The sequence below is a fragment of the Anomaloglossus baeobatrachus genome, chromosome 9, assembly GCF_048569485.1.
Source record: "Anomaloglossus baeobatrachus isolate aAnoBae1 chromosome 9, aAnoBae1.hap1, whole genome shotgun sequence".
Classification (NCBI taxonomy): Eukaryota; Metazoa; Chordata; class Amphibia; order Anura; family Aromobatidae; genus Anomaloglossus; species Anomaloglossus baeobatrachus.
Genome location: NC_134361.1, coordinates 55,793,450 through 55,814,328, shown reverse-complemented (window position 1 = coordinate 55,814,328; position 20,879 = coordinate 55,793,450). Strand labels below are relative to the sequence as shown.

Here is a 20,879-nt window from a genome sequence, read left to right as displayed (position 1 = left end):
TCAGCGCGGCAGTCCCCATACACTAACACACTCAGCGACGCTGCAGTGTGTAATGGCACAAACGCAGTCAGCGCCGCGGTCCCCGGTGCACTAGCACACCCAGCAATGCTGGAGTGTTGCTGTGCGCGGTCCCCACGGGGACACAGAGTACCTCAAAGTAGCAGGGCCATGTCCCTGAACGATACTCGGCTCCTATCCAGCAGAGTCCTCAGGAGCTGTGGATGGAGCACGGTCTCATGTGCCTGGAGACCGATAGGATCCCACTTCACCCAGAGCCCTAAGGGGGATGGGGAAGGAAAACAGCATGTGGGCTCCAGCCTCCGTACCCGCAATGGATACCTCAACCTTAACAACACCGCCGACAAGAGTGGGGTGAGAAGGGAGCATGCTGGGGGCCCTGTTATGGGCCCTCTTTTCTTCCATCCGACATAGTCAGCAGCTGCTGCTGACTAAGCTGTGGAGCTATGCGTGCATGTCTGCCTCCTTCGCACAAAGCAAAAAACTGAGGAGCCCGTGGGAGCACGGGGGGTGTATACGCAGAAGGGGAGGGGCTTTACACTTTTGGTGTAATACTTTGTGCGGCCTCCGGAGGCATAGCCTATACACCCAATTGTCTGGGTCTCCCAATGGAGCGACAAAGAAAACGGACTTTGCGAGAGTAGGTCTGGACGGTCCGGGAGATGCCACGGCATCTCTACAGACAGATGGAGCAGGTCCGGATACCAAGCTCGCCTGGGCCAGTCCGGTGCAATGAGGATGACTCGACGGCCCTCCATTCAGATCTTGTGCAGGACTCTGGGCAAGAGAGCTAGAGGGGGAAACACGTAGGACAGACGAAACTGGGACCAGTCTTGAACCAGAGCGTCCGCGGCGAAGGCCTGAGGATCGTGGGAGCGAGCCACGTAAACAGGAACTTTGTTGTTGTGACGGGATGCCATTAGGTCCACGTCCGGAGTGCCCCATTTGCGGCAGATCGACTGAAACACTGCCGGGTGCAGGGACCACTCGCCACCGTCCACGCTTTGACGGCTGAGATAATCTGCCTCCCAGTTTTCCACGCCTGGGATGTGGACTGCGGATATGGTGGACTTGGAGTCCTCCGCCCATTGAAGGATGCGTTGTACCTCCATCATTGCCAGGCGGCTGCGTGTCCCGCCTTGGTGATTGATGTAGGCAACCGCTGTCGCGTTGTCTGACTGGACTCGAATGTGCCTGCCCGCCAACAGGTGGTGAAAAGCTAGGAGAGCTAGAAGCACGGCTCTGGTCTCCAGCACATTGATTGAAAGGGCTGACTCGGACGGAGTCCAAGTGCCCTGCGCTCTGTGGTGGAGACATACCGCTCCCCAGCCGGATAGACTGGCATCCGTGGTGAGAATCACCCAGGACGGGGCCAGGAGGGAGCGCCCTTGGGACAGGGAGAGGGGCCGAAGCCACCACTGAAGAGAGCTCCTGGTCCGTGGCGACAGAGCCACTAACCTGTGTAAGGAGGAAGGCCGCTTGTCCCAACAGCGGAGAATGTCCAGCTGCAGGGGGCGCAGATGGAACTGGGCAAAGGGAACAGCCTCCATGGACGCCACGATTTGACCCAGCACCTGCATCAGACGCCTGAGGGTATAACGGTGGGGCCTCAGCAGAGAGCGCACCGCTAGCTGGAGTGACTGCTGTTTGACTAAGGGCAACTTCACAAGTGCCGGCAAAGTCTCGAACTGCATCCCTAGGTACGTGAGACTCTGGGTCGGAGTCAGAGTGGATTTGGGAAGATTGACAAGCCACCCGAATTGGGCTAGAGTGGCGAGAGTGAGCGAGACACTCCGCTGACAGTCTGCGCTGGATGAAGCTTTGACTAGAAGGTCGTCCAGGTAAGGAATCACTGCCAACCCCTGGAGGTGCAGAACCGCAATCACTGCTGCCATGACCTTGGTGAATACCTGAGGGGCCGTGGCTAACCCGAAGGGGAGAGCCACGAATTGGAAATGATCTTCTCCTATTGCAAAACGTAGCCAACGCTGGTGTGAAACTGCAATTGGCACATGCAGATAGGTATCTCTGATGTCGATGGACGCCAGGAAATCCCCTTGGGTCATTGAGGCAATGACTGATCACAGAGACTCCATGCGAAAGTGCCGCACCTGAACATGCTTGTTGAGAAGCTTGAGATCCAGGATGGGCCAGAAGGTACCGTCCTTTTTGGGAACTAGGAAGAGATTTGAGTAGAAACCTCTGAACCGTTCCCGGGCGGGAACTGGTACAATTACTCCGTTGGCCTGCAAGGGTGCCACGGCCTGTGAGAAGGCGGCGGCCTTGGAGCAAGGAGGAGTTGAGAGAAAAAATCTGTTTGGCGGGCTGGAAGAGAATTCTATCCTGTAGCCGTGGGAGATGATATCTCTCACCCACTGATCGGAGACGTGTTGAAACCAAGCGTCGCCAAAGTGGGAGAGCCTGCCACCGACTAAGGACGTTGCCGGAGCGGGCAGAGAGTCACGAGGAGGCTGCCTTAGTGGCAGCACCTCCTGCGGTCTTCTGTGGATGCGCTTTTGGGCGAAAGTTGGATTTCTGGTCCTTGGCTGAGTTAGCGGACGAGGCGGAGAGCTTAGAGGACGACCAGTTGGAGGAACGAAAGGAGCGAAACCTCGACTGATTCCTACCCTGGGCAGGTTTCCTGGTTTTGGTTTGTGGCATGGAAGTACTCTTCCCGCCAGTAGCTTCTTTAATAATTTCATCCAGCTGTTCTCCGAACAGCCGGGACCCAGCAAAAGGGAGCCCAGCAAGGTACTTCTTAGAAGAAGCATCTGCCTTCCACTCTCGAAGCCACAAGATCCTGCGGATAACGAGGGAATTAGCCGAAGCCACCGCAGTGCGGTGAGAAGCCTCCAGCATGGCAGACATGGCATAAGATGAAAAAGCTGAAGCTTGAGAAGTTAAGGCAACCATCTCGGGCATAGATTCCCTGGTGAGGGAATGCATCTCCTCTAGAGAAGCAGAGATGGCTTTGAGAGCCCACACTGCTGCAAAAGTTGGGGAAAACGCGGCCCCCGCCGCTTCATACACGGATTTGGCCAGAAGGTCAATCTGACGGTCAGTGGAATCCTTAAGGGAGGTGCCATCAGCCACCGACACAACGGTCCGGGCTGAGAGCCTAGACACCGGAGGGTCTACCTTTGGGGAATGAGCCCACTCCTTGACCACCTCAGGTGGAAAGGGGAAACGGTCATCAGAACCACGCTTTGGGAAGCGTTTGTCAGGACAGGCCCTGGGTTTGGTCACAGCGGCCTGAAAACTGGAGTGGTTAAAGAACACACTCTTTACTCTCTTAGGCGAGGTAAACTGGTGCTTTTCTGCCAGAGAGGGTTGCTCCTCTGATACTGGCGGATTGAGATCCAGTACAGAATTAATGGAAGCAATCAAGTCACTAAGATCTGAGTCACCCTCGGAAAGATCAATGGGGTACATGGAGTTAGCCTCCGAGCCCCCTGTAAAGGCATCCTCCTCATCCTGCGAGTCAGCTCTTGAATCAGAGCCGCGGGATGAGGAGGGAGAGGGAACCCTGCGTCTCCTCTTAGGAGGACGGGGTCTGGGCCCTGATGATGAATCCTCTGTGAGCTCCGGTGGACGGAGGTCAGAAGATAGAGATCCTAAGGGACCCTTAGCAGTAGAGGCACCCTGTGAAGGGGGCTGATGCATATTCATCAAAGTCCTGGACAGAAGTCCCATGGACTCAGCAAAAGACTGGGAGATAGACCTAGAAAAGGATTCTACCCAAGCCGGGGGTTCAGCCACAGGTGCAGGAGCAGCCTGAGAGACCACTGGGGGTGAGACTCCAGGCTGTGGCACCGCCAAGTTAGAGCAGACATCACAATGTGGATAGGTGCTCGTTTCAGGCAGCAGGAGCTTACACGCAGCGCATACAGTATAAAGCTTTGGAGCCTTGCTCCTCGTGTGAGACATGCTGCTGGAGTGGGGACAGCTTCTACAAGAGAATGAACCCCAGAGAGTATATACAGAGGTCCACAACCAGAGACCGGTTGTGGCTTACCAGACCGCTGGAAGCGGTGTTGTGTGCCCTCCAGATCCCGAAGCCCGGACCCCCAATGCACAGCACCTCAGCAGGGATGCAGAGTGCAGGCCAGCGCAGAATGAACCCTGTCTGAGAAAATGGCTGCTGGAGCGAAGAGAGGGGGCGGGACTTGGGGCGTTCCTGGAGGAGAGCGGGATCTGGAGGGCCATAGAGACCTACAGGGGAAGAGACACGCACAGCAGTGGGGAGTGTCGCTCCCCTGTGCAGGACGGCCGCCGGGAGGAGTCGAGCCTGTCCCTCTGCATGAGTGACATGCGAGGGCAGTGAACAGAAACTAGGCCTCAAGCAAAGCCGGGGCCTAAATTTGAGCGGCAAGGCCGACGCGCAGGCACCATCGGCGCGGTTCTCGGGCGACAGCTAGAGAACCCGCCGGAAATGCCAATAAATACAGTAAGCACACTCTCCCCAAACAATAAAGCACAGGGACCCCCAATATATAAACGTCTCAGGTACTTAGCTGCTGAGACGCAGGGCCAGGTCCCTGGGGATGAGTGCTCCGGACCAGCAGAGTCCTGAAGGGCTGCGGATGGAGACCGGTCTCCTGCCAGGCATGGAGACCGTGCTGGCTCCCACTTCAAGCCAGAGCCCAGGAGGGATGGTGAAGGAGCACGGCATGTAAGGCTCCAGCCTTGGAAATCAACCTTACAACACCGCCGACACAGTGGAGTGAGAAGGGACATGCCGTGGGTCCAGACGTGGACCCGCACTTCTTCAATCTCATTCCAAAAAGGAAAAAATCATATGAGAATGCATGTGTGGATGTATGCCTCCTGAACACAAAGTGATAAACTGGCTGGGACTGGCTCACCAGGGGGTGTATAAGCTCAGAGGGAGGAGCTACACTTTTAAGTGTAGTATTTTGTTTGTCCTCCGGAGGCAGAAGCTAAACACCCAAGGTCTGGGTCTCCCAAAGGAACGATAAAGAAATTGATAATAGCTTAATTAATAATAAACTAAAGTGTAAATTTAGCATGTATTAAAATGACTAAAATATACATGAGTAAAAAAAAATTTAAAAAAAAATCTGACGTACTTCCTGTACTCTGCCAGTAGTTTGAGAAGATCATCGTTAGAAAGTTTACCGCTATCCTGTTTATATAATGGAGAAAATTTCCCTTCCATGTCTAGGGTCCCCTGGGTGTCCTTAAATACCGGCCTTAAAAACACAAACAATAACATCATGAAAATGCATTAAAACGTTAAATGAAGCTAAATATAGACTATTCTGAAGAGACGGACAATAATATACCTTGCAGCCCAAGCAAATGGCATTCTGTACTGACCCAAGCGACTGCAGACCTGCCTTGCAATCTTGTGCACTTTCTGCGCAGTCTAAAAGTAAATAGGTAACAGGAAAATATTAGCTGCAAAAAAAAACAACAAAAAAATCTGTACGGGTATGTGCACATTGAGGGGTTTTTTTTTCTTTCTTTGGGACTAAAACATTCCAAAAGGCAAAGCTCCTCCAAATCTTCGAAATTTTGCGCAGTTTCTGATCCAAAAACCTAGCAAAAAAGACTTTAGCTGTGTTCCCATGCTGTGTTTTTGCAGCATTTTTCCATGCATTTTTTTTCTTGCAGATTTTAATCAATACTGGAAGGAAAAATGCATCCCAGCAAAGTCTATGATAATGCTGACTTGCTGTGCACATGTTGCAGATTTTGTCCTTGCAGATTTTGGTGCAGAAAAAAATCTGCAGCATGTCAATTCTTTCTGCGTTTTTTCCTAGGTCTGATCACTGATATCCACTGGAGTGCTAGAGCTTGATCACTGCAGTAGATTATATCTGTGTCAATTCGCCTCACACACCATGCATGGTCTGTGAGGCTCTTCGTAGCTCAGTAACCCAGTCATGGTGATGACCCAGGGTTGTCACGGCAGTGATCGGGTCCCTGTAATTGCATTACAGGGACCCAATCGACAGGAGGAGGTAAGCGATCCCTCTCGCTGCCTCCTGAATGCAAATCAAAAGGGTCCGTGGAGCCTCTGTTAGGAGTCTCGACACAGAAAATAGCCAGATATCCCTCCGGGAAAGACCTAGCGAAGGAGTGGCTCTTTTTAGGAGACCACCATAACCACCATATTAAGTGGCCCTTTTAGTCAAGCTCTTGACGAGTTTAAAGATATGACAAGGGAAATACCAAGGCCAGGTATCCATCCACAGACAGCTGTTTTGGGGTATTGCCCCTCATCAGTGTGGAGTAGGATTCTGATTAGGTGGGAGCAATACCTAGTAGACCAACAAGACAAAACAATTAGTTTTCTGGCTTGTCTCGCCGAGATCAGTGATTGTTTTGTCTTGCCTCCTGAATGCTGAGATCATAATTGATCACAGCACTTAGGGGGTTAAACTGCCGGGAGCAGCACGGGGACTGCTCCAGGCAGTGAGAGCCGGGTCCCGGTTGTAACATCAGCTGGAGACTCAGCGGCGATCGCGGGGTACAGCGCAGGAACCCCCGCGATCGTCATGTCGTAAAAAAAACATGAAAAATACATGAAAAAATGCATATTTTCTGCTGTATTTTTCTTGTCAAAACATGCCGTTTTATGTGCAGAAATTCTGCATACAAATCTGCTATGTGGGCACATACACTTTGAGTGCACATTCCCGCTAAGAATAAGTACATAACAAAGAATAAATTAAGCGGTTGTCCCTGACGGACATATCATGTGCCATAAATATTAAATAGATTTGGGGCACTAATACCCCATATCAACCAGGTTCCTGCCTGCAGTGGCAGGAGAGGTCACCCTAATTCAACTATATTGACAAAAAAAATAAAAAAAAGTTAAGGCTCTCCGCCTGCAGCTTTGTAAGAAAACTGGCCACGTATTTCAGAGATTAAAATATACAATAATTGAAGTATATCAAATTATGACCTTAGATGGTTATTAGCATGAAGGAATACTTCATATATAAATATTAAAAAAAAGAGAATTTTGTTTACTTACCGTAAATTCTTTTTCTTATAGTTCCGACATGGGAGACCCAGACCATGGGTGTATAGCTTCTGCCTCCGGAGGACACACAAAGTACTACACTAAAAGTGTAGCTCCTCCCTCCGAGCATATACACTCCCCGGATGACAAATCCAACCAGTTTAGTGCAAAAGCTAAAGGAGGACATCCACCCATAAGTAGAGCTAGAGTAAAACCCGGAATAACCGGAACCTCTGTCTACAACAACAGCCGGTGAAAACACACGGAACAAGAAAGATGCCAACAGGCAACAGGGAGGGTGCTGGGTCTCCCATGTCGGAACTATAAGAAAAAGAATTTACGGTAAGTAAACAAAATTCTCTTTTTCTTCATCGTTCCTTATGGGAGACCCAGACCATGGGACGTCTCAAAGCAGTCCATGGGTGGGAAATAAACAGAAACTGAGAAGTAGGCAAAACCTAACTTCACAAATGGGCGACAGCCGTCCGAAGGATGCGTCTGCCCAAGCTCGCATCTGCCGAAGCATGAGCATGCACTTGGTAGTGCTTCGAAAGGTTGTGCAGACTAGACCAAGTGGCAGCCTGACAGACCTGCTGAGCCGTAGCCCAAGAGGCACCGACATCTCTGGTCGAGTGCGCCTTAATCCCCGGCGGGGGAGGCACCTGAGAACATTGGTAGGCATCGGATATGGCCGACCTAATCCAACGAGCTAGGGTCGGTTTAGAAGCCGAGAGACCCTTGCGCTGACCTGTGGTCAGCACAAAAAGAGAGGTGCACCGCCTAAGAACAGCGGTGCGTGACACATAGATCCGGAGCGTCCGCACCAAATCTAAAGCATGCAACGCTTTCTCAAAGCAATGCACAGGGGCCGAACAAAGGGAAGACAATGAAATGTCCTGGTTAAGGTGGAAAGGAGACACCACCTTAGGGAGAAGGCCCGGAGTCGGACAGAGAACCACCTTGTCTTGGTGAAAGACCAAAAAGGGTGACTCCGAAGAGAGCACAGTCAAATCAGAGACTCTCCTGAGAGAAATTATGGCCACCAGAAAGACCACTTTCTGTGAAAGACGAAACAACGAAACCTCCCTAAGAGGCTCAAAGGGGGGTTTCTGTAAGGCCGTGAGGACCAGATTAAGGTCTCAGGGATCCAGAGGCCGCCAGTAAGGCGGAATGATGTGAGATGCGCCCTGTATAAAGGTGCGCATCTGGGCCAGCCGGACGATACGCCGCTGGAACAACGCTGACAGAGCCGAGACCTGTCCCTTGAGGGAATTGAGAGACAGTCCTAGCTGCAGACCGGACTGTAGAAAGGACAGGATGGTCGGCAAGGAAAACGGCCAAGGAGCATGGCCGGAAGAACGACACCAGGACAGGAAAATTCTCCAAGTCCTGTGGTAAATCCTGGACGAGGAAGACTTCCGAGCCTGAGTCATAGTGAAGATGACCTCGGAAAGAATACCTGAAGCCGTAAGGATCCAGGGCTCAAGAGCCACGCCGTCAATCTGAGATCCGCAGAATTCTGCCGGAAAACGGACCCTGTGAGGGTCTGGGCGGTCCGGGAGATGCCACGGCACCTCTACGGACAGACGGAGCAGGTCTGGGAACCAAGCTCGCATGGGCCAGTCTGGGGCGATGAGTACGACCCGACGGCCCTCCATTCTGATCTTGCGCAGGACTCTGGGCAAGAGAGCTAGAGGGGGAAACACGTAGGCCAGACGGAACTGGGACCAATCTTGAACCAGCGCGTCCGCTGCCAAGGCCTGAGGATCGTGGGAGCGAGCCACGTAAACCGGGACCTTATTGTTGTGCCGGGATGCCATTAGATCCACTTCCGGAGTGCCCCACTTGCGGCAGATTGACCGGAACACTGCCGGATGCAGGGCCCACTCGCCGCTGTGCACTGTTTGACGGCTGAGATAATCTGCCTCCCAGTTTTCTACGCCTGGCATGTGGACTGCGGATATGGTGGACTTGGAGTCCTCCGTCCACTGAAGGATACGTTGAACTTCCGACATTGCTAGGCGGCTGCGATTCCCGCCTTGGTGATTGAGATAGGCAGCTGCTGTTGCGTTGTCTGACTGGACACGAATGTGCCTGCCCGCCAACAGGTGGTGAAAAACTACGAGAGCTAGAAAGACCACTTTCTGAGGAGTACAGCCCTGATTTCCAGCACCTTGATCGAAAGGGCTGATTCGGACGGAGTCCAAGTGCCCTGTGCTCGGTGGTGGAGAACACTGCTCCCCAACCGGATAGACTGGCATCCGTGGTGAGAATCACCCAGGACGGGGCCAGAAAGTAGCGTCCCTGGGACAGAGAGAGGGGCCGAAGCCACCACAAAAGAGAGCTCCTGGTCTGTGGCGACAGAGCCACCAGCCTGTGCAAGGAAGAGGTCCGCTTGTCCCAACAGCGGAGAATGTCCAGCTGCAGGGGACGCAGATGGAACTGGCAAAGAGAACCGCTTCCATTGACGCCACCATCTGACCCAGCACCTGCATGAGGTGCCTGATGGAATGACGGCGGAGCCTCAGCAGAGAGCGAACCGCCAGATGAAGGGACTGCTGTTTGACTAAGGGCAGCTTCACAAGTGCCAGCAGAGTCTCGAATTGCATCCCTAGGTACGTAAGGTCCTAGGTCGGGGTCAGAGTGGACTTGCAAGCGTGGCGAGAGTGAGCGAGACACTCCGCTGAGAGTCTGCACTGGATGAAGCCTTGACTAGAAGGTCGTCCAGGTAAGGAAACACTACCAACCCCTGGAGGTGCAGAACCGCAACCACTGCTGCCATGACCTTGTGAGTACACGAGGGGCCGTGGCTAACCCGAAGGGGAGAGCCACGAATTGGAAAAGTTCCTCTCCGATTACAAAACGTAGCCAACGCTGGTGTGAAACTGCGATTGGCACAAGCAGAAAGACATCTCTGATGTCGATGGCTGCTAAGAAATCTCCTTGGGTCATTGACTGATCGCAGAGATTCCATGCAAAAATGCCGCACCTGACATGCTTGTTGAGAAGCTTGAGATCCAGGTCGGAAAGCACCGTCCTTTTCGGGGACTAGGAAGAGATTTGAGTAGAAATCTCAGAACCGTTCCCAGTCGGGAACTGGTACAATTACTCCATTGGCCTGCAAGAATGCCACGGCCTGTGAGAAGGCGGCGGCCTTGGAGCAGGGGGGAGTTGACAGAAAAAATCTGTTTGGCGGGCTGGATAGAATTCTATTCTGTAGCCGTGGGAGATGGTAACCCACACCCACTGATCGAAGACGTGTTGAAACCACACGTCGCCCAAGAGGGAGAGCCTGCCACCGACCAAGGACGTTACTGGCGCGGCCAGATAATCAAGAGGAGACTGCCTTGGGGGCCGCAGCTCCTGCGGACTTCTGAGGACGCGGCTTCATGCGCCAGTTCGTTTACGGACCTTGGCTGAGTTAGTGGACGAGGCCGAGGGCTTAGAGGACGACCAGTTAGAGGAACGAAAGGAACGAAACCTCGACTGGTTCCTGCCTTGGACAGGTTTCCTGGGTTTGTGGCATGGAAGTACACTTCCTGCCAAAAACTTCCTTAATAATTTCATCCAGATGTTCACCGAATAGACTGGTCCCAGCAAAAGGGAGCCCAGCAAGGAACTTCTTAAGAAGCATCTGCCTTCCACTCTCGAAGCCACAGGAGCCTGCGGATAGCGAGGGAAGTAGCCGAGGCCACCGCAGTGCGGTGACAGTCTCCAGCATGGCAGACATGGCATAGGATGAAAAGACTGAAGCCTGGAAGTTAAGGCAACCATTTCGGGCATAAAATCCCTGGTGAGGGAATGCATCTCCTCCAGAGAAGCAGAGATGGCTTTGAGAGCCCGCACTGCTGCAAAAGATGAGGAGAACGAGGCCCCCGCCGCCTCATATATAGATTTGGCCAGAAGGACAACCTGGCGGACAGTGGGATCCTTAGAGAGGTGCCGTCAGCCACTGATACAACTGTCCGGGCTGAAAGTCTAGACACCGGAGGGTCCACCCTTGGTGAATGAGCCCACTCCTTGACCACCACTGGTGGAAGGGGGAAACAGTCATCCGAACCACGCTTTGGGAAGCGTCTGTCAGGACAGGCTCTGGGCTTGGTCACAGTGGCCTGAAAACTGGAGTGGATAAGGAACACACTCCTTGTTCTCTTAGGCAAGGTATACTGATGCTTTCCTGCCAGAGAGGGGTGCTCCCCTGATACAGGCGGATTGAGGTCCAGTACAAATATAATGGACGCAATCAAATCATTAGCATCTGCGTCACCTTCGGACAGATCCGTCCGAGCCCCTAGTAAAGGCATCCTCCTCGTCCTGCGAGTCGGCTCGTGAATCAGAGCTGTGGGACGAGGAAGGAAAGGGGACCCTGCGACTCCATTTTAGGAGGACGGGGACTGAGACCAGAAGAAGAATCCTCTGTGAGCTTTGCTGAGCGAGCCGTAGCAGCAGAAGCGCCCTGAGAAGGGGGCTGATGCATGGTCAGCAGTGTCCGGGACAGCTGTCCCCTGGAGAGAGGGATTCTACCCAAACCGGGGGATCAGCCACCGGAGCAGCCGGAGGGACCACTGATGAGCTTCCAGGCTGAGGGACCACTATGTTAGAGCAAGCATCACAATGTGGTTATGTGCTCGGTACAGGCAGTACGAGTGTACATGCAGTGCATATTAAGAACAGCCTTGCAGCCCTGCTCTGATGTGAGACATGCTGCAGAAGTGGGGGCTCCTGTACAGAATGACCCCCAGCAGAGTATATAAACAGAGTATATAAGCAGCTGCACAACCGGAGGTTGTGGCTGCCAGACCGTTTAACATAGGGTCATCTCTGTGCCCTCCAGGCCCCCATTTGTCACAATGTGTTATGCAGACATTGAGAACGCTGAGAAAATGGCGCCGGAGCGAGGAGAGGGGGCGGGGCCTACTGTGAGAGCTGGATCCGGAGGACAAATGAGATATACAGGGGAGGGAATCTTTCCTCAGTGAGGAGTGTCCGTTCCCTGTGCTGAACAGCCGCTGGGCGGAGCCACACTGTCCCTCTGCATGACTGACATGCAGGGGGAGTGAAACCGAAAGTAGGCCTCAGGCGAAGCCAGGGCCTAGATTTAAACATGCGGCCAGCGTGCAGGCACCATCGGCGCGGTTCTCCAGTGAAAACTGGAGAACCGGCCGGAAATGTTAACACAGTCATAAAACACACTCTCCCCAAAATATAAAGTACAAGGGACCCCTGGAAAGACCACTGTCTGTGGTAATAACGTCTCAGTACTTAGCTTGTGAGACGCAGGTGCCAGGTCCCTGGGAGGTGAGCGCTCCATCCGACAGGATCCTGTACAGGGCTGCGGATGGAGACCGGTCTCCTGCAAAGCAGTGAGAACCGTGATGGCTCCCACTTCAAGCCAGAGCCCGAGGGGTGGTGAAGGAGCGCGGCATGTGAAGGCTCCAGCCTTGTAAAATCAACCTTAACAGCACCGCCGACACAGTGGGGTGAGAAGGGACATGCCGGGAGTCCAGATTGGACCCGCTTTTCTTCCAAATCTTTGAAATCAAAAATCAAAAATCAGAGGATGCATGTGTGTGTGTGACCTCCTGGACACAAAGCATTGAACTGGTTGGATTTGTCATCCGGGGAGTGTATATGCTCGGAGGGAGGAGCTACACTTTTAGTGTAGTACTTTGTGTGTCCTCCGGAGGCAGAAGCTATACACCCATGGTCTGGGTCTCCCATAAGGAACGATGAAGAAATATTTGTAATTTACGCATTCTAATTTTTTTGTATATTTCTATTTATAATAACACATTATTAGAATTATCAATGGTTAATAAATTAATTTTCAAGATAATAACATTGTGTGGAAATGTGTCCAAATTTTCACTTTTACAATGTTGTGCTGAATTTAGATTTTTTGTTTCATTCATTGCTTAAATTATACTGGGAAAAAGGACGGCTAAAACGGGAAGCTTTTCATTTAGTATAAAGTGGGCAATTAAATAGCAGGAAATAATTAACTACAATGACAGGAAACTATAGGCGAACACACAGGGAAACAATGAGCTGAGGGAAATAAAATACAAGAGACTTAACAACACTTTTTTATTTTTTTTTTCTATTAGAAAGAATACCTTTGCTGGATCAGAGTTCTTGATGTACGGTTCTGCACAATGTGTGATGTTCCCCTGCAAGACTTTTTCAATATGTGCCACTAAAAAAACCTCAGGATGTGGATTTGTTACTGAAAATATTCCCTGTAATCATAGAAAAAAAATAGATGGATGGATGGATAGATGGGTAGATGGATAGATGGGTAGATGGATAGATGGATAGATGGGTAGGTAGATAGATAGGTAGATAGGTAGATGGATAGATAGATAGATAGATAGGTAGGTAGGTAGGTAGGCAGGTAGATAGATAGATAGATAGGTAGGTAGGTAGATAGATAGGTAGATAGGTAGATGGATAGATAGATGGATAGATAGATGGATAGATGGATAGACAGATGGATAGATAGATGGATAGATGGATGGGTAGATGGATAGATAGATGGATAGATGGGTAGATGGATAGCTGGATAGATAGATGGATAGATAGATAGATAGATAGATAGATAGAGGGATAGATAGATGGATAGAGGGATGGATAGATGGATAGATAGATGGATAGAGGGATAGATAGATGGATAGAGGGAGAGATGGATAGATGGATAGAGAGATAGATAGAGATAGATAGATAGATAGATGGATAGAGGGATAGATAGATGGATAGATAGATGGATAGATAGATGGATAGAGGGATAGATAGATAGATGGATAGAGGGATGGATAGAGGGATAGATAGATGGATAGATAGATGGATAGATAGATGGATAGATAGATAGATAGAGGGATAGATGGATAGATGGGTAGATGGATAGATAGATGGATAGATAGATAGATGGATAGAGGGATAGATAGATGGATAGATGGATAGATAGATAGATAGATGGATAGAGAGATGGATAGATGGATAGATGGATAGATAGATAGATAGATAGATAGAGTGAGTTTGGGCACCCCTGGTCAAAATTACTGTTATTACGAACAGTAAAGCTAAAGATGAAATGATCTCTAAAAGGTATAAAGTTAATGATGACACATTTTCTTTGTATTTTAGGCCAAAAAAATATATAATTTTCATTGTTTACATTTTTTTTAAAATTACCAAAATAGGAAAATGGGCCGATGCAAAAAGGTTTGGGCACCCTGCATAGTTAGTACCTAGTAGCACACTCTTTAGCAAGTATCCCAGATTGTAAATGCCTATTGTAGCAGCCAAGAGTCTTTCAATTCTTGTTTGAATTTTCATCCATTCTTCTTTGGAAAAGTCTTTCAGTTCAGTGAGATTCCTGGCTCATCTTCCAGTTCTGTGAGATTCCTGGCTCGTCTTGTATGCACTGCTCTTTTGAGGTCTAGCCACAGATTTTCAATGATGTTCAGATCAGGGGACTGTGAGGGTTATTGTAAAACCTTCAGCTTGTACCTTTTGGGGTCATCTATTGTGGATTCTGATGTGTGTTTAGGATTATTGTCTATTTGTAGAAGCCAACTCCCGAACGCTTGCTGCCCCTCGGTGACCATAACACCAACCTCTTTTCAACTTCGGCTTTTTTACAGATGGTGATATGTTTGCATCAAGAATTTGTTGAAATTTCATTGAATCCATTCTTCCTTTTACCTGTGAAGTGTTCCCCGTGCCATAGGCTGCAACACAACCCCAAAGCATGATTGTTCCACCCCCATGCTTAATAGTTAGTGAGATATTGTTTCCCTGAAATTCTGAGCTTTTTTTCTCCACACATACCTTTGATCATTGTGGCCACAGAGTTCTATTTTAAACTCATTGGTCCACAGGACTTGTTTCCTAAATGCATCAGGCTTGTTTAGATGTTCTTTTGCATATTTCTGATGCTGAATTTTCTAGTGTGGATGAAGGAGAGTTGTTTTATTTACTGGTGACTCTTACATGAATCCCATATTTTTGCAGGAGTCCCTGAATAGTAGAACAATGTACCAACAACTGCACAGTCTGCTAACTCATCCTGAAGGTCTTTTGTAAACAAGCAGGGGTTCTGATTTGACGCTCTAGCAATCCTACAAGCAGCTCTCACAGAAATTTTGCTTGGTCTTCCAGACCTTATTTTGACCTCCACTGTTTCTGTTAACTGCCATTTCTTAATTATATTTCAAACTGGAAAAAGCGAAACTTTAAAACTCTTTGATATCTTCTTATAGACTTCTGATTTGTAGGCCTTCACAATTTTCAGAGTGCTAGGCAGCTGCTTAGAAGAATCCATGGCTGCTGTTTCTTGGCACAAGGTTAGTGGAGGCTGGGTTTTATAAAGCTGTGAAATTTGCATCACCTGGCCTCTCCTAACGGTGATAGTGAACAAGCCATAACCCTAACAGGCTAATCAAGGTCGGAAATCTTGGTCAAAGTTATCTGAGCATACAAATCTCCAAGGGTGCCTAAACTTTTGCATCGGCCCATTTTCCTTTTTGTCATTTTTAATATGTAAGAGATGAAAATACATGATTTTTTTTGCCTAAAAACAAAGGAAATGGGTCATCTTTAACTTTATGCCTTTTAGAGATCATTTTATCTTAAATTTGCTTAACTGTTCAAAATAACAGTAATTTTGACCAGGGGTGCCCAAACATTTGTATGCCACTGTAGATAGATAGGTAGGTAGATAGATAGGTAGGTAAGTAGGTAGGTAGATAGGTTTTTCACCTCTTTTATGACCTGGAACTGAGATTCTGGGATGCCGTGGATAAGATTCTCGCCGGAAAACATTTTAGGGCTTCCATTAGCAGCCGCCTCTGATGAAAAATTGTGTAACATTTCTCTTACTGATGAAGGATTAAGGTCCACATGGAAGTCCGCGGAAAGTTTGCAGTTATTTTTCACATCAAACAGTGCTAAGCTGACAAAAAATGGTTCAACCTTAAAAAAAAAGATATACATATATGAAAACTGAAATACATGAATGGATGTTAAAAAGAATCACATGTAATATTGTGGTTGGAGTAAAATCATAATTGTTTACTACTGGTTGAAGGAAACATTCAAAAATATATTTAAAAATATTGCATTGTCTATTGCCTGATGCACTACATGGACGATGAACGCTCTTTAACCCCTTAACGACCGAGGGCAGTAAAATTACGTCCTAGCGGTCATAACGTTACTGCCCGCAGTCTGCCGGCGGCAGCATGCTGCGATTGGCGCACATCTCAGCTGATTTTCACAGCTGAGATGTGTGCCTGCTAGGCACGAGCAGAATCGTTATCTGCTCCTGCCGTTTAACCCCTTAAATGGCGCTGTCAATATGTGACAGCGCCATTATAAGCGCGATCGCGGTAAACTTTTACTTGCCGCCCGATACCGGAAGTCACGTGACACGATCACGTGACTTCCGGTAGTTGTCATGGCAGCACAGGGTCATGTGATGACTCCTGTACTACACATGAATTGCTTTCACTTTCGCTGTGCCCGCGGCCCAGTGAAAAAGAAAGTGAGCGTATCTGCTGTTTACAGCTGTGATCAGCAGATAGTGCAGAGCGATCGGACTGCTGATCGCAATAGCCCCCTAGGGGGACTAGTAAAATAAAAAAAAAAAGTTAAAAAAAAAAGTTTTAAAAAATTAAAAAAAAAAAAACCAAAAGTTCAAATCACCCCCCATTCGCCCCATTGAAAATTAAAGGGTTAAAAAAAATAAAAAATATACACACATTTGGTATCGCCGCGTTCAGAAACGCCCGATCTATCAAAATATAAAATCAATTAATCTGATCAGTATACGGCGTAGCGGCAAAAAAATTCCAAACGCCAAAACGATGTTTTTTTGTCACAACTTTTGCGCAAAATGCAATAAGAGACGATCAAAACGTAGCATCTGCGCAAAAATGGTACCGTTAAAAACGTCAGCTCGAGACGTAAAAAATATGCCATCACTGAGCCATAGATCCCGAAAAATGAGAACGCTACGGGTCACGGAATATGGCGTAAAACGTGCGCCACTTTTTCGGACAAACTTCCGATTTTTTTTTAACCCCTTATATAAAAGTAAACCTATACATGTTTGGTGTCTACAAACTCGCACTGACCTGAGGCATCACACCCACACATCAGTTTTACCATATAGTGAACACAATGAAAAAATATCTAAAAAACAATAGTGGTATCGCACTTTTTTTTGCAATTTTTCTGCATTTGGAATTTTTTTTGCCATTTTCCAGTACACTATATGGTAAAACTTATGGTTTCATTTAAAAGTACAGGTCGTTCTGCAAAAAATGAGCCCTCACATGACCATATTGACTGAAAAATAAAAAAGTTACGTCAGAAAAAGAGTGGCGAAAAAAAAAACGTAAAGCGAAAAATCGGCCGGTCGGGAAGGGGTTAATAAACAGTTATTTCTGTATATATGAATCCACACACAGTTATCATGACTACCATTTTTTTACTTTTCACACATAGGTCCCATTGTTTTGCTATAATAGAACTCTGCTGTAAAGAAAACAAATGCCGGTCTAACTTTGCCAGTTGACAATATTCCTAAAAAGAAATCTGTAATTTATTATTAAGAGTCAGAAACTCTACATGTAATTATTTGAACATAGTAAGTGCTTACATTTGTCAAGGGTCCTTCAGCATTTTCGGTCACATTCCCAAGTATATTAAAGCTCAGTTCCTGGCATTTAACTAAGAAATGACGTCTGCTTTTCTCTTCAAATGGTCGTATGTCTGGCTCGATACCAGAGAAGTCCAGTCTCTAAAAACAGAAGGAAAAAAGGCCTCAATGAATGCCCCAATATCATACAAGACACACAAATTATAATGCAGAAATATTCAAAGGGGTTGTTTTAGATCAGTGGGGCTCCACAATGACCGGTAGGCTGGGGCACGATTGTCCGCATTAGAATGGAGTGGCAGTGCGGATGCTGGACCTCAGTCCTGTTCATTCTCTAGGGGGAATGTGAAAAATGTCGAGCATAGTGCTCCACAGTTCCATAGGGAGCGGTGTCCAACCATCCGCACCGCCACTCCATTCTAACAGGGAGACAGAAGTTCCAGTGTTTGGATTCCCACCGATCGACACTTTATATTCTGATAGAAAAAATTTTGTCCAGCGTATCACTCCAAGAAACAGTCAAAACATTTTGTCCAGCGTATCACTCCAAGAAATAGTCTTAGGGTTAAAACATAACTTTTAAGTTATCAGGATAAAAATAGCCATCCTACGTATGTCTGACAGACAGACAACGCGTTTCAATGTGCTTGACGTCTTCATCATGGTCTAATCCGAAGACTATTTCTTGGAGTGAAACGCTGGACAAAATTTTTCTATTGTTTCTTGATTCTGGGTATGCTTCCACCCCTCTCTCCGGAGTCTGCAGCCATCTGGTCGGATAACTGATTGGGGTAAGCTGGCTCCCTTATATATTCTTTATATTCTGATAACACCTTTTTGATTGGCCTGTTTTGGTCTTCAACCACATATAGCCAGCCATAAACATTGCTTGATATCCCAGGAAAGTAATTCAGAGACTGCAAATGGCTCTTCCTGGGGTGGCTGCACACACCATACAGTGAAACAAGCCTGTTCGTTGTGGTCGTTGTTTCACGGACGAAATATCCAAGCACCTGCAATACTCAGCTGAGCTCCACGAGTACCCGAGTATCCTGATGCTCGATTGAGTAACGTGTAGTGATGGGGGGACCCGGACTGTAAAAGTTTGGATCCGCGTTGTTTCAATAGTATCCGGGTGCCGGACCCGGGCCCGGAGTTCTCTGAGAACTCGGGAAATAAAAAATATAAAGGAAACATAAAGCAAGCGATATCCCTTCTGCCACCATTTTTATGCACTGGATTCTGGTCCTCATAGACTTATATGGGGACCGGCGTACGGCCAGATATCTGGGATCAATTTTAGGCCGGATCTGAATTTTTTTTGGGGCTCTTTTCCATCTCCGATTTTCATTAAAAATCGGATTGCACTCGCACCAGTGTTAATCAATGAGACAGTTTCCTCTGTACTGTTTTTTTCTCCACACGAATCGTGCTCTCGGTACAATCGCAGCATGCTGCATTTTGCACTGAGTCTCGGCTCACACGTGTGTAAAATTGCACTGCACTAGAATGTTATGCGACTGCAGTGCGGTGCACGTAGAGACAGACAACGGAGCAGATGGGGAGAAAATGCTCCCTACCTCCTCCGCTCCTGTGATGCAAACGCAAGATCCGATCACAGTCGCATGACCCTCGGCTGACACCGCAGCAGGGGGTCATTAGCACATCGCATCGGAAGCCTTACGCAAGTGGAAAAGAGCCCTAATAGTTAGTCCCGCCAATCTGGGATAGCTGTGAGTTCGCCCATCACTAGTAATGATATGTTAAATAAAGAAGAACATTCCTAAAAATGAATTGAAAAATTAAGCTTAACAGAAAAACATTAAACAATTGCTGATAACTAGAGTTGAGCGGATAGTGAAAAATCCGGGTCCGGCGGCTACCCGGCGGGTTGAAAAAGAAGTCCGGATCCGATCTGGAGTTTGGCCCTATATATGTCAATGGGGAGTGGAAACCGGGGACAAGAGAGAAGAGAGAGAAAAGAGAGAGAGAAGAGAGCGAGAGAGAGAAGAGAGGAAGAGAGCGAGAAGAGAGAGAGGAGAGAGAGAGAGGAGAGGAGAGAGAAGAGAGAGAGAGAAGAGAGAGAGAGTGACGTCCTCAGCAGAAGCCAAGCTGGGTTCATGCCAAACCACCGCACCACGGACCACATTTACACCCTGCAAAGCCTCATCAAGACCCACGTCCACGGCAAAAAACAGGGGAAAATATTTGCATGTTTCGTGGACTTCAAAAAGGCATTTGACTCAGTTTGGCATCCAGGCCTGTTCCTGAAACTTCTGGAGAGTGGAATAGGTGGCAGAACCTACGACGTGATCAAGAGCTCATACACTGAGAACCGGTGCAGCGTGAAGGTGAACGGAAAGAGGACAGCTTTCTTCCGACAGGGCCGTGGGGTCAGACAGGGCTGCAGCCTGAGTCCAACTCTATTCAACATCTATATAAATGGACTAGCAGCAGCTCTAGAGTACTCCCCCACTCCAGGCCTCAGTCTGCATGACCGAGAGGTGAAGATCCTGCTGTACGCAGACGACCTCCTGCTACTCTCCCCAACCGAGAAAGGCCTCCAAGATAGCCTGGCAGTACTGGAAACATTCAGCACCACATGGGCACTTCCAATCAACCAAAAGAAGACCAAAGTCATGGTGTTTCAGAAGAGGAACCAGAACAAAATAAACACTCCCTCCTTCACATTAAATGGCTCCACGCTGGAGAAAACCAGCAGCTATACCTACCTCGGTCTGGAGCTAAGCAATAACGGGAGCCTCAAGCAAGCAGCAGAAGCCCTGAAAGGAAAAGCGTGCAGAACCTTCTACGCCATCAGAAGACAACTGTACCACCTCAAACCACCTGTGAGAGTCTGGCTCAAGATATTTGACAGCGTCATCACCCCTATACTGCTATATGGCAGCGAGGTATGGGGCCCAGTGACCTACCCAGACCACACAAAGTGGGATTCCAGCCCTACCGAAGTCTTCCACATGGAGTTCTGTAAATATCTCCTCCAAGTCCATCGCAGCACCTCAAACATAGCCTGTCGGGCAGAGCTGGGCCGATTCCCCTTATGGTTCACTATACACAAGAGGGCGCTATCACACCAGGCGCACATACAGAACAGCAACCCCAGCTCCTACCATCATAAAGCCCTGCTGAGCCGGAGCCCAGAGCAAGCCAAGAACTGCGGCAGCCAAAGTCAGCAGCACA

At 48.5% G+C, this 20,879-nt stretch overlaps 1 protein-coding gene across 4 annotated transcripts in view; it reads right to left on the bottom strand.

Moving 5' to 3' along the window:
• Window positions 1-20,879, bottom strand: part of DOCK11 (dedicator of cytokinesis 11) — a 449,693-nt gene that overhangs the window by 279,702 nt on the left and 149,112 nt on the right. For all 4 annotated transcript variants that reach the window (XM_075323721.1, XM_075323722.1, XM_075323724.1 and 1 more), the window contains exons 11-15: window positions 17,679-17,819; window positions 15,776-15,988; window positions 13,132-13,254; window positions 5,325-5,407; window positions 5,109-5,231 (exon numbers count right to left, since the gene is read on the bottom strand). In XM_075323721.1, the coding sequence (XP_075179836.1) occupies window positions 5,109-5,231; window positions 5,325-5,407; window positions 13,132-13,254; window positions 15,776-15,988; window positions 17,679-17,819 (683 nt within the window). The remainder of the gene's footprint in view (window positions 1-5,108; window positions 5,232-5,324; window positions 5,408-13,131; window positions 13,255-15,775; window positions 15,989-17,678; window positions 17,820-20,879) is intronic.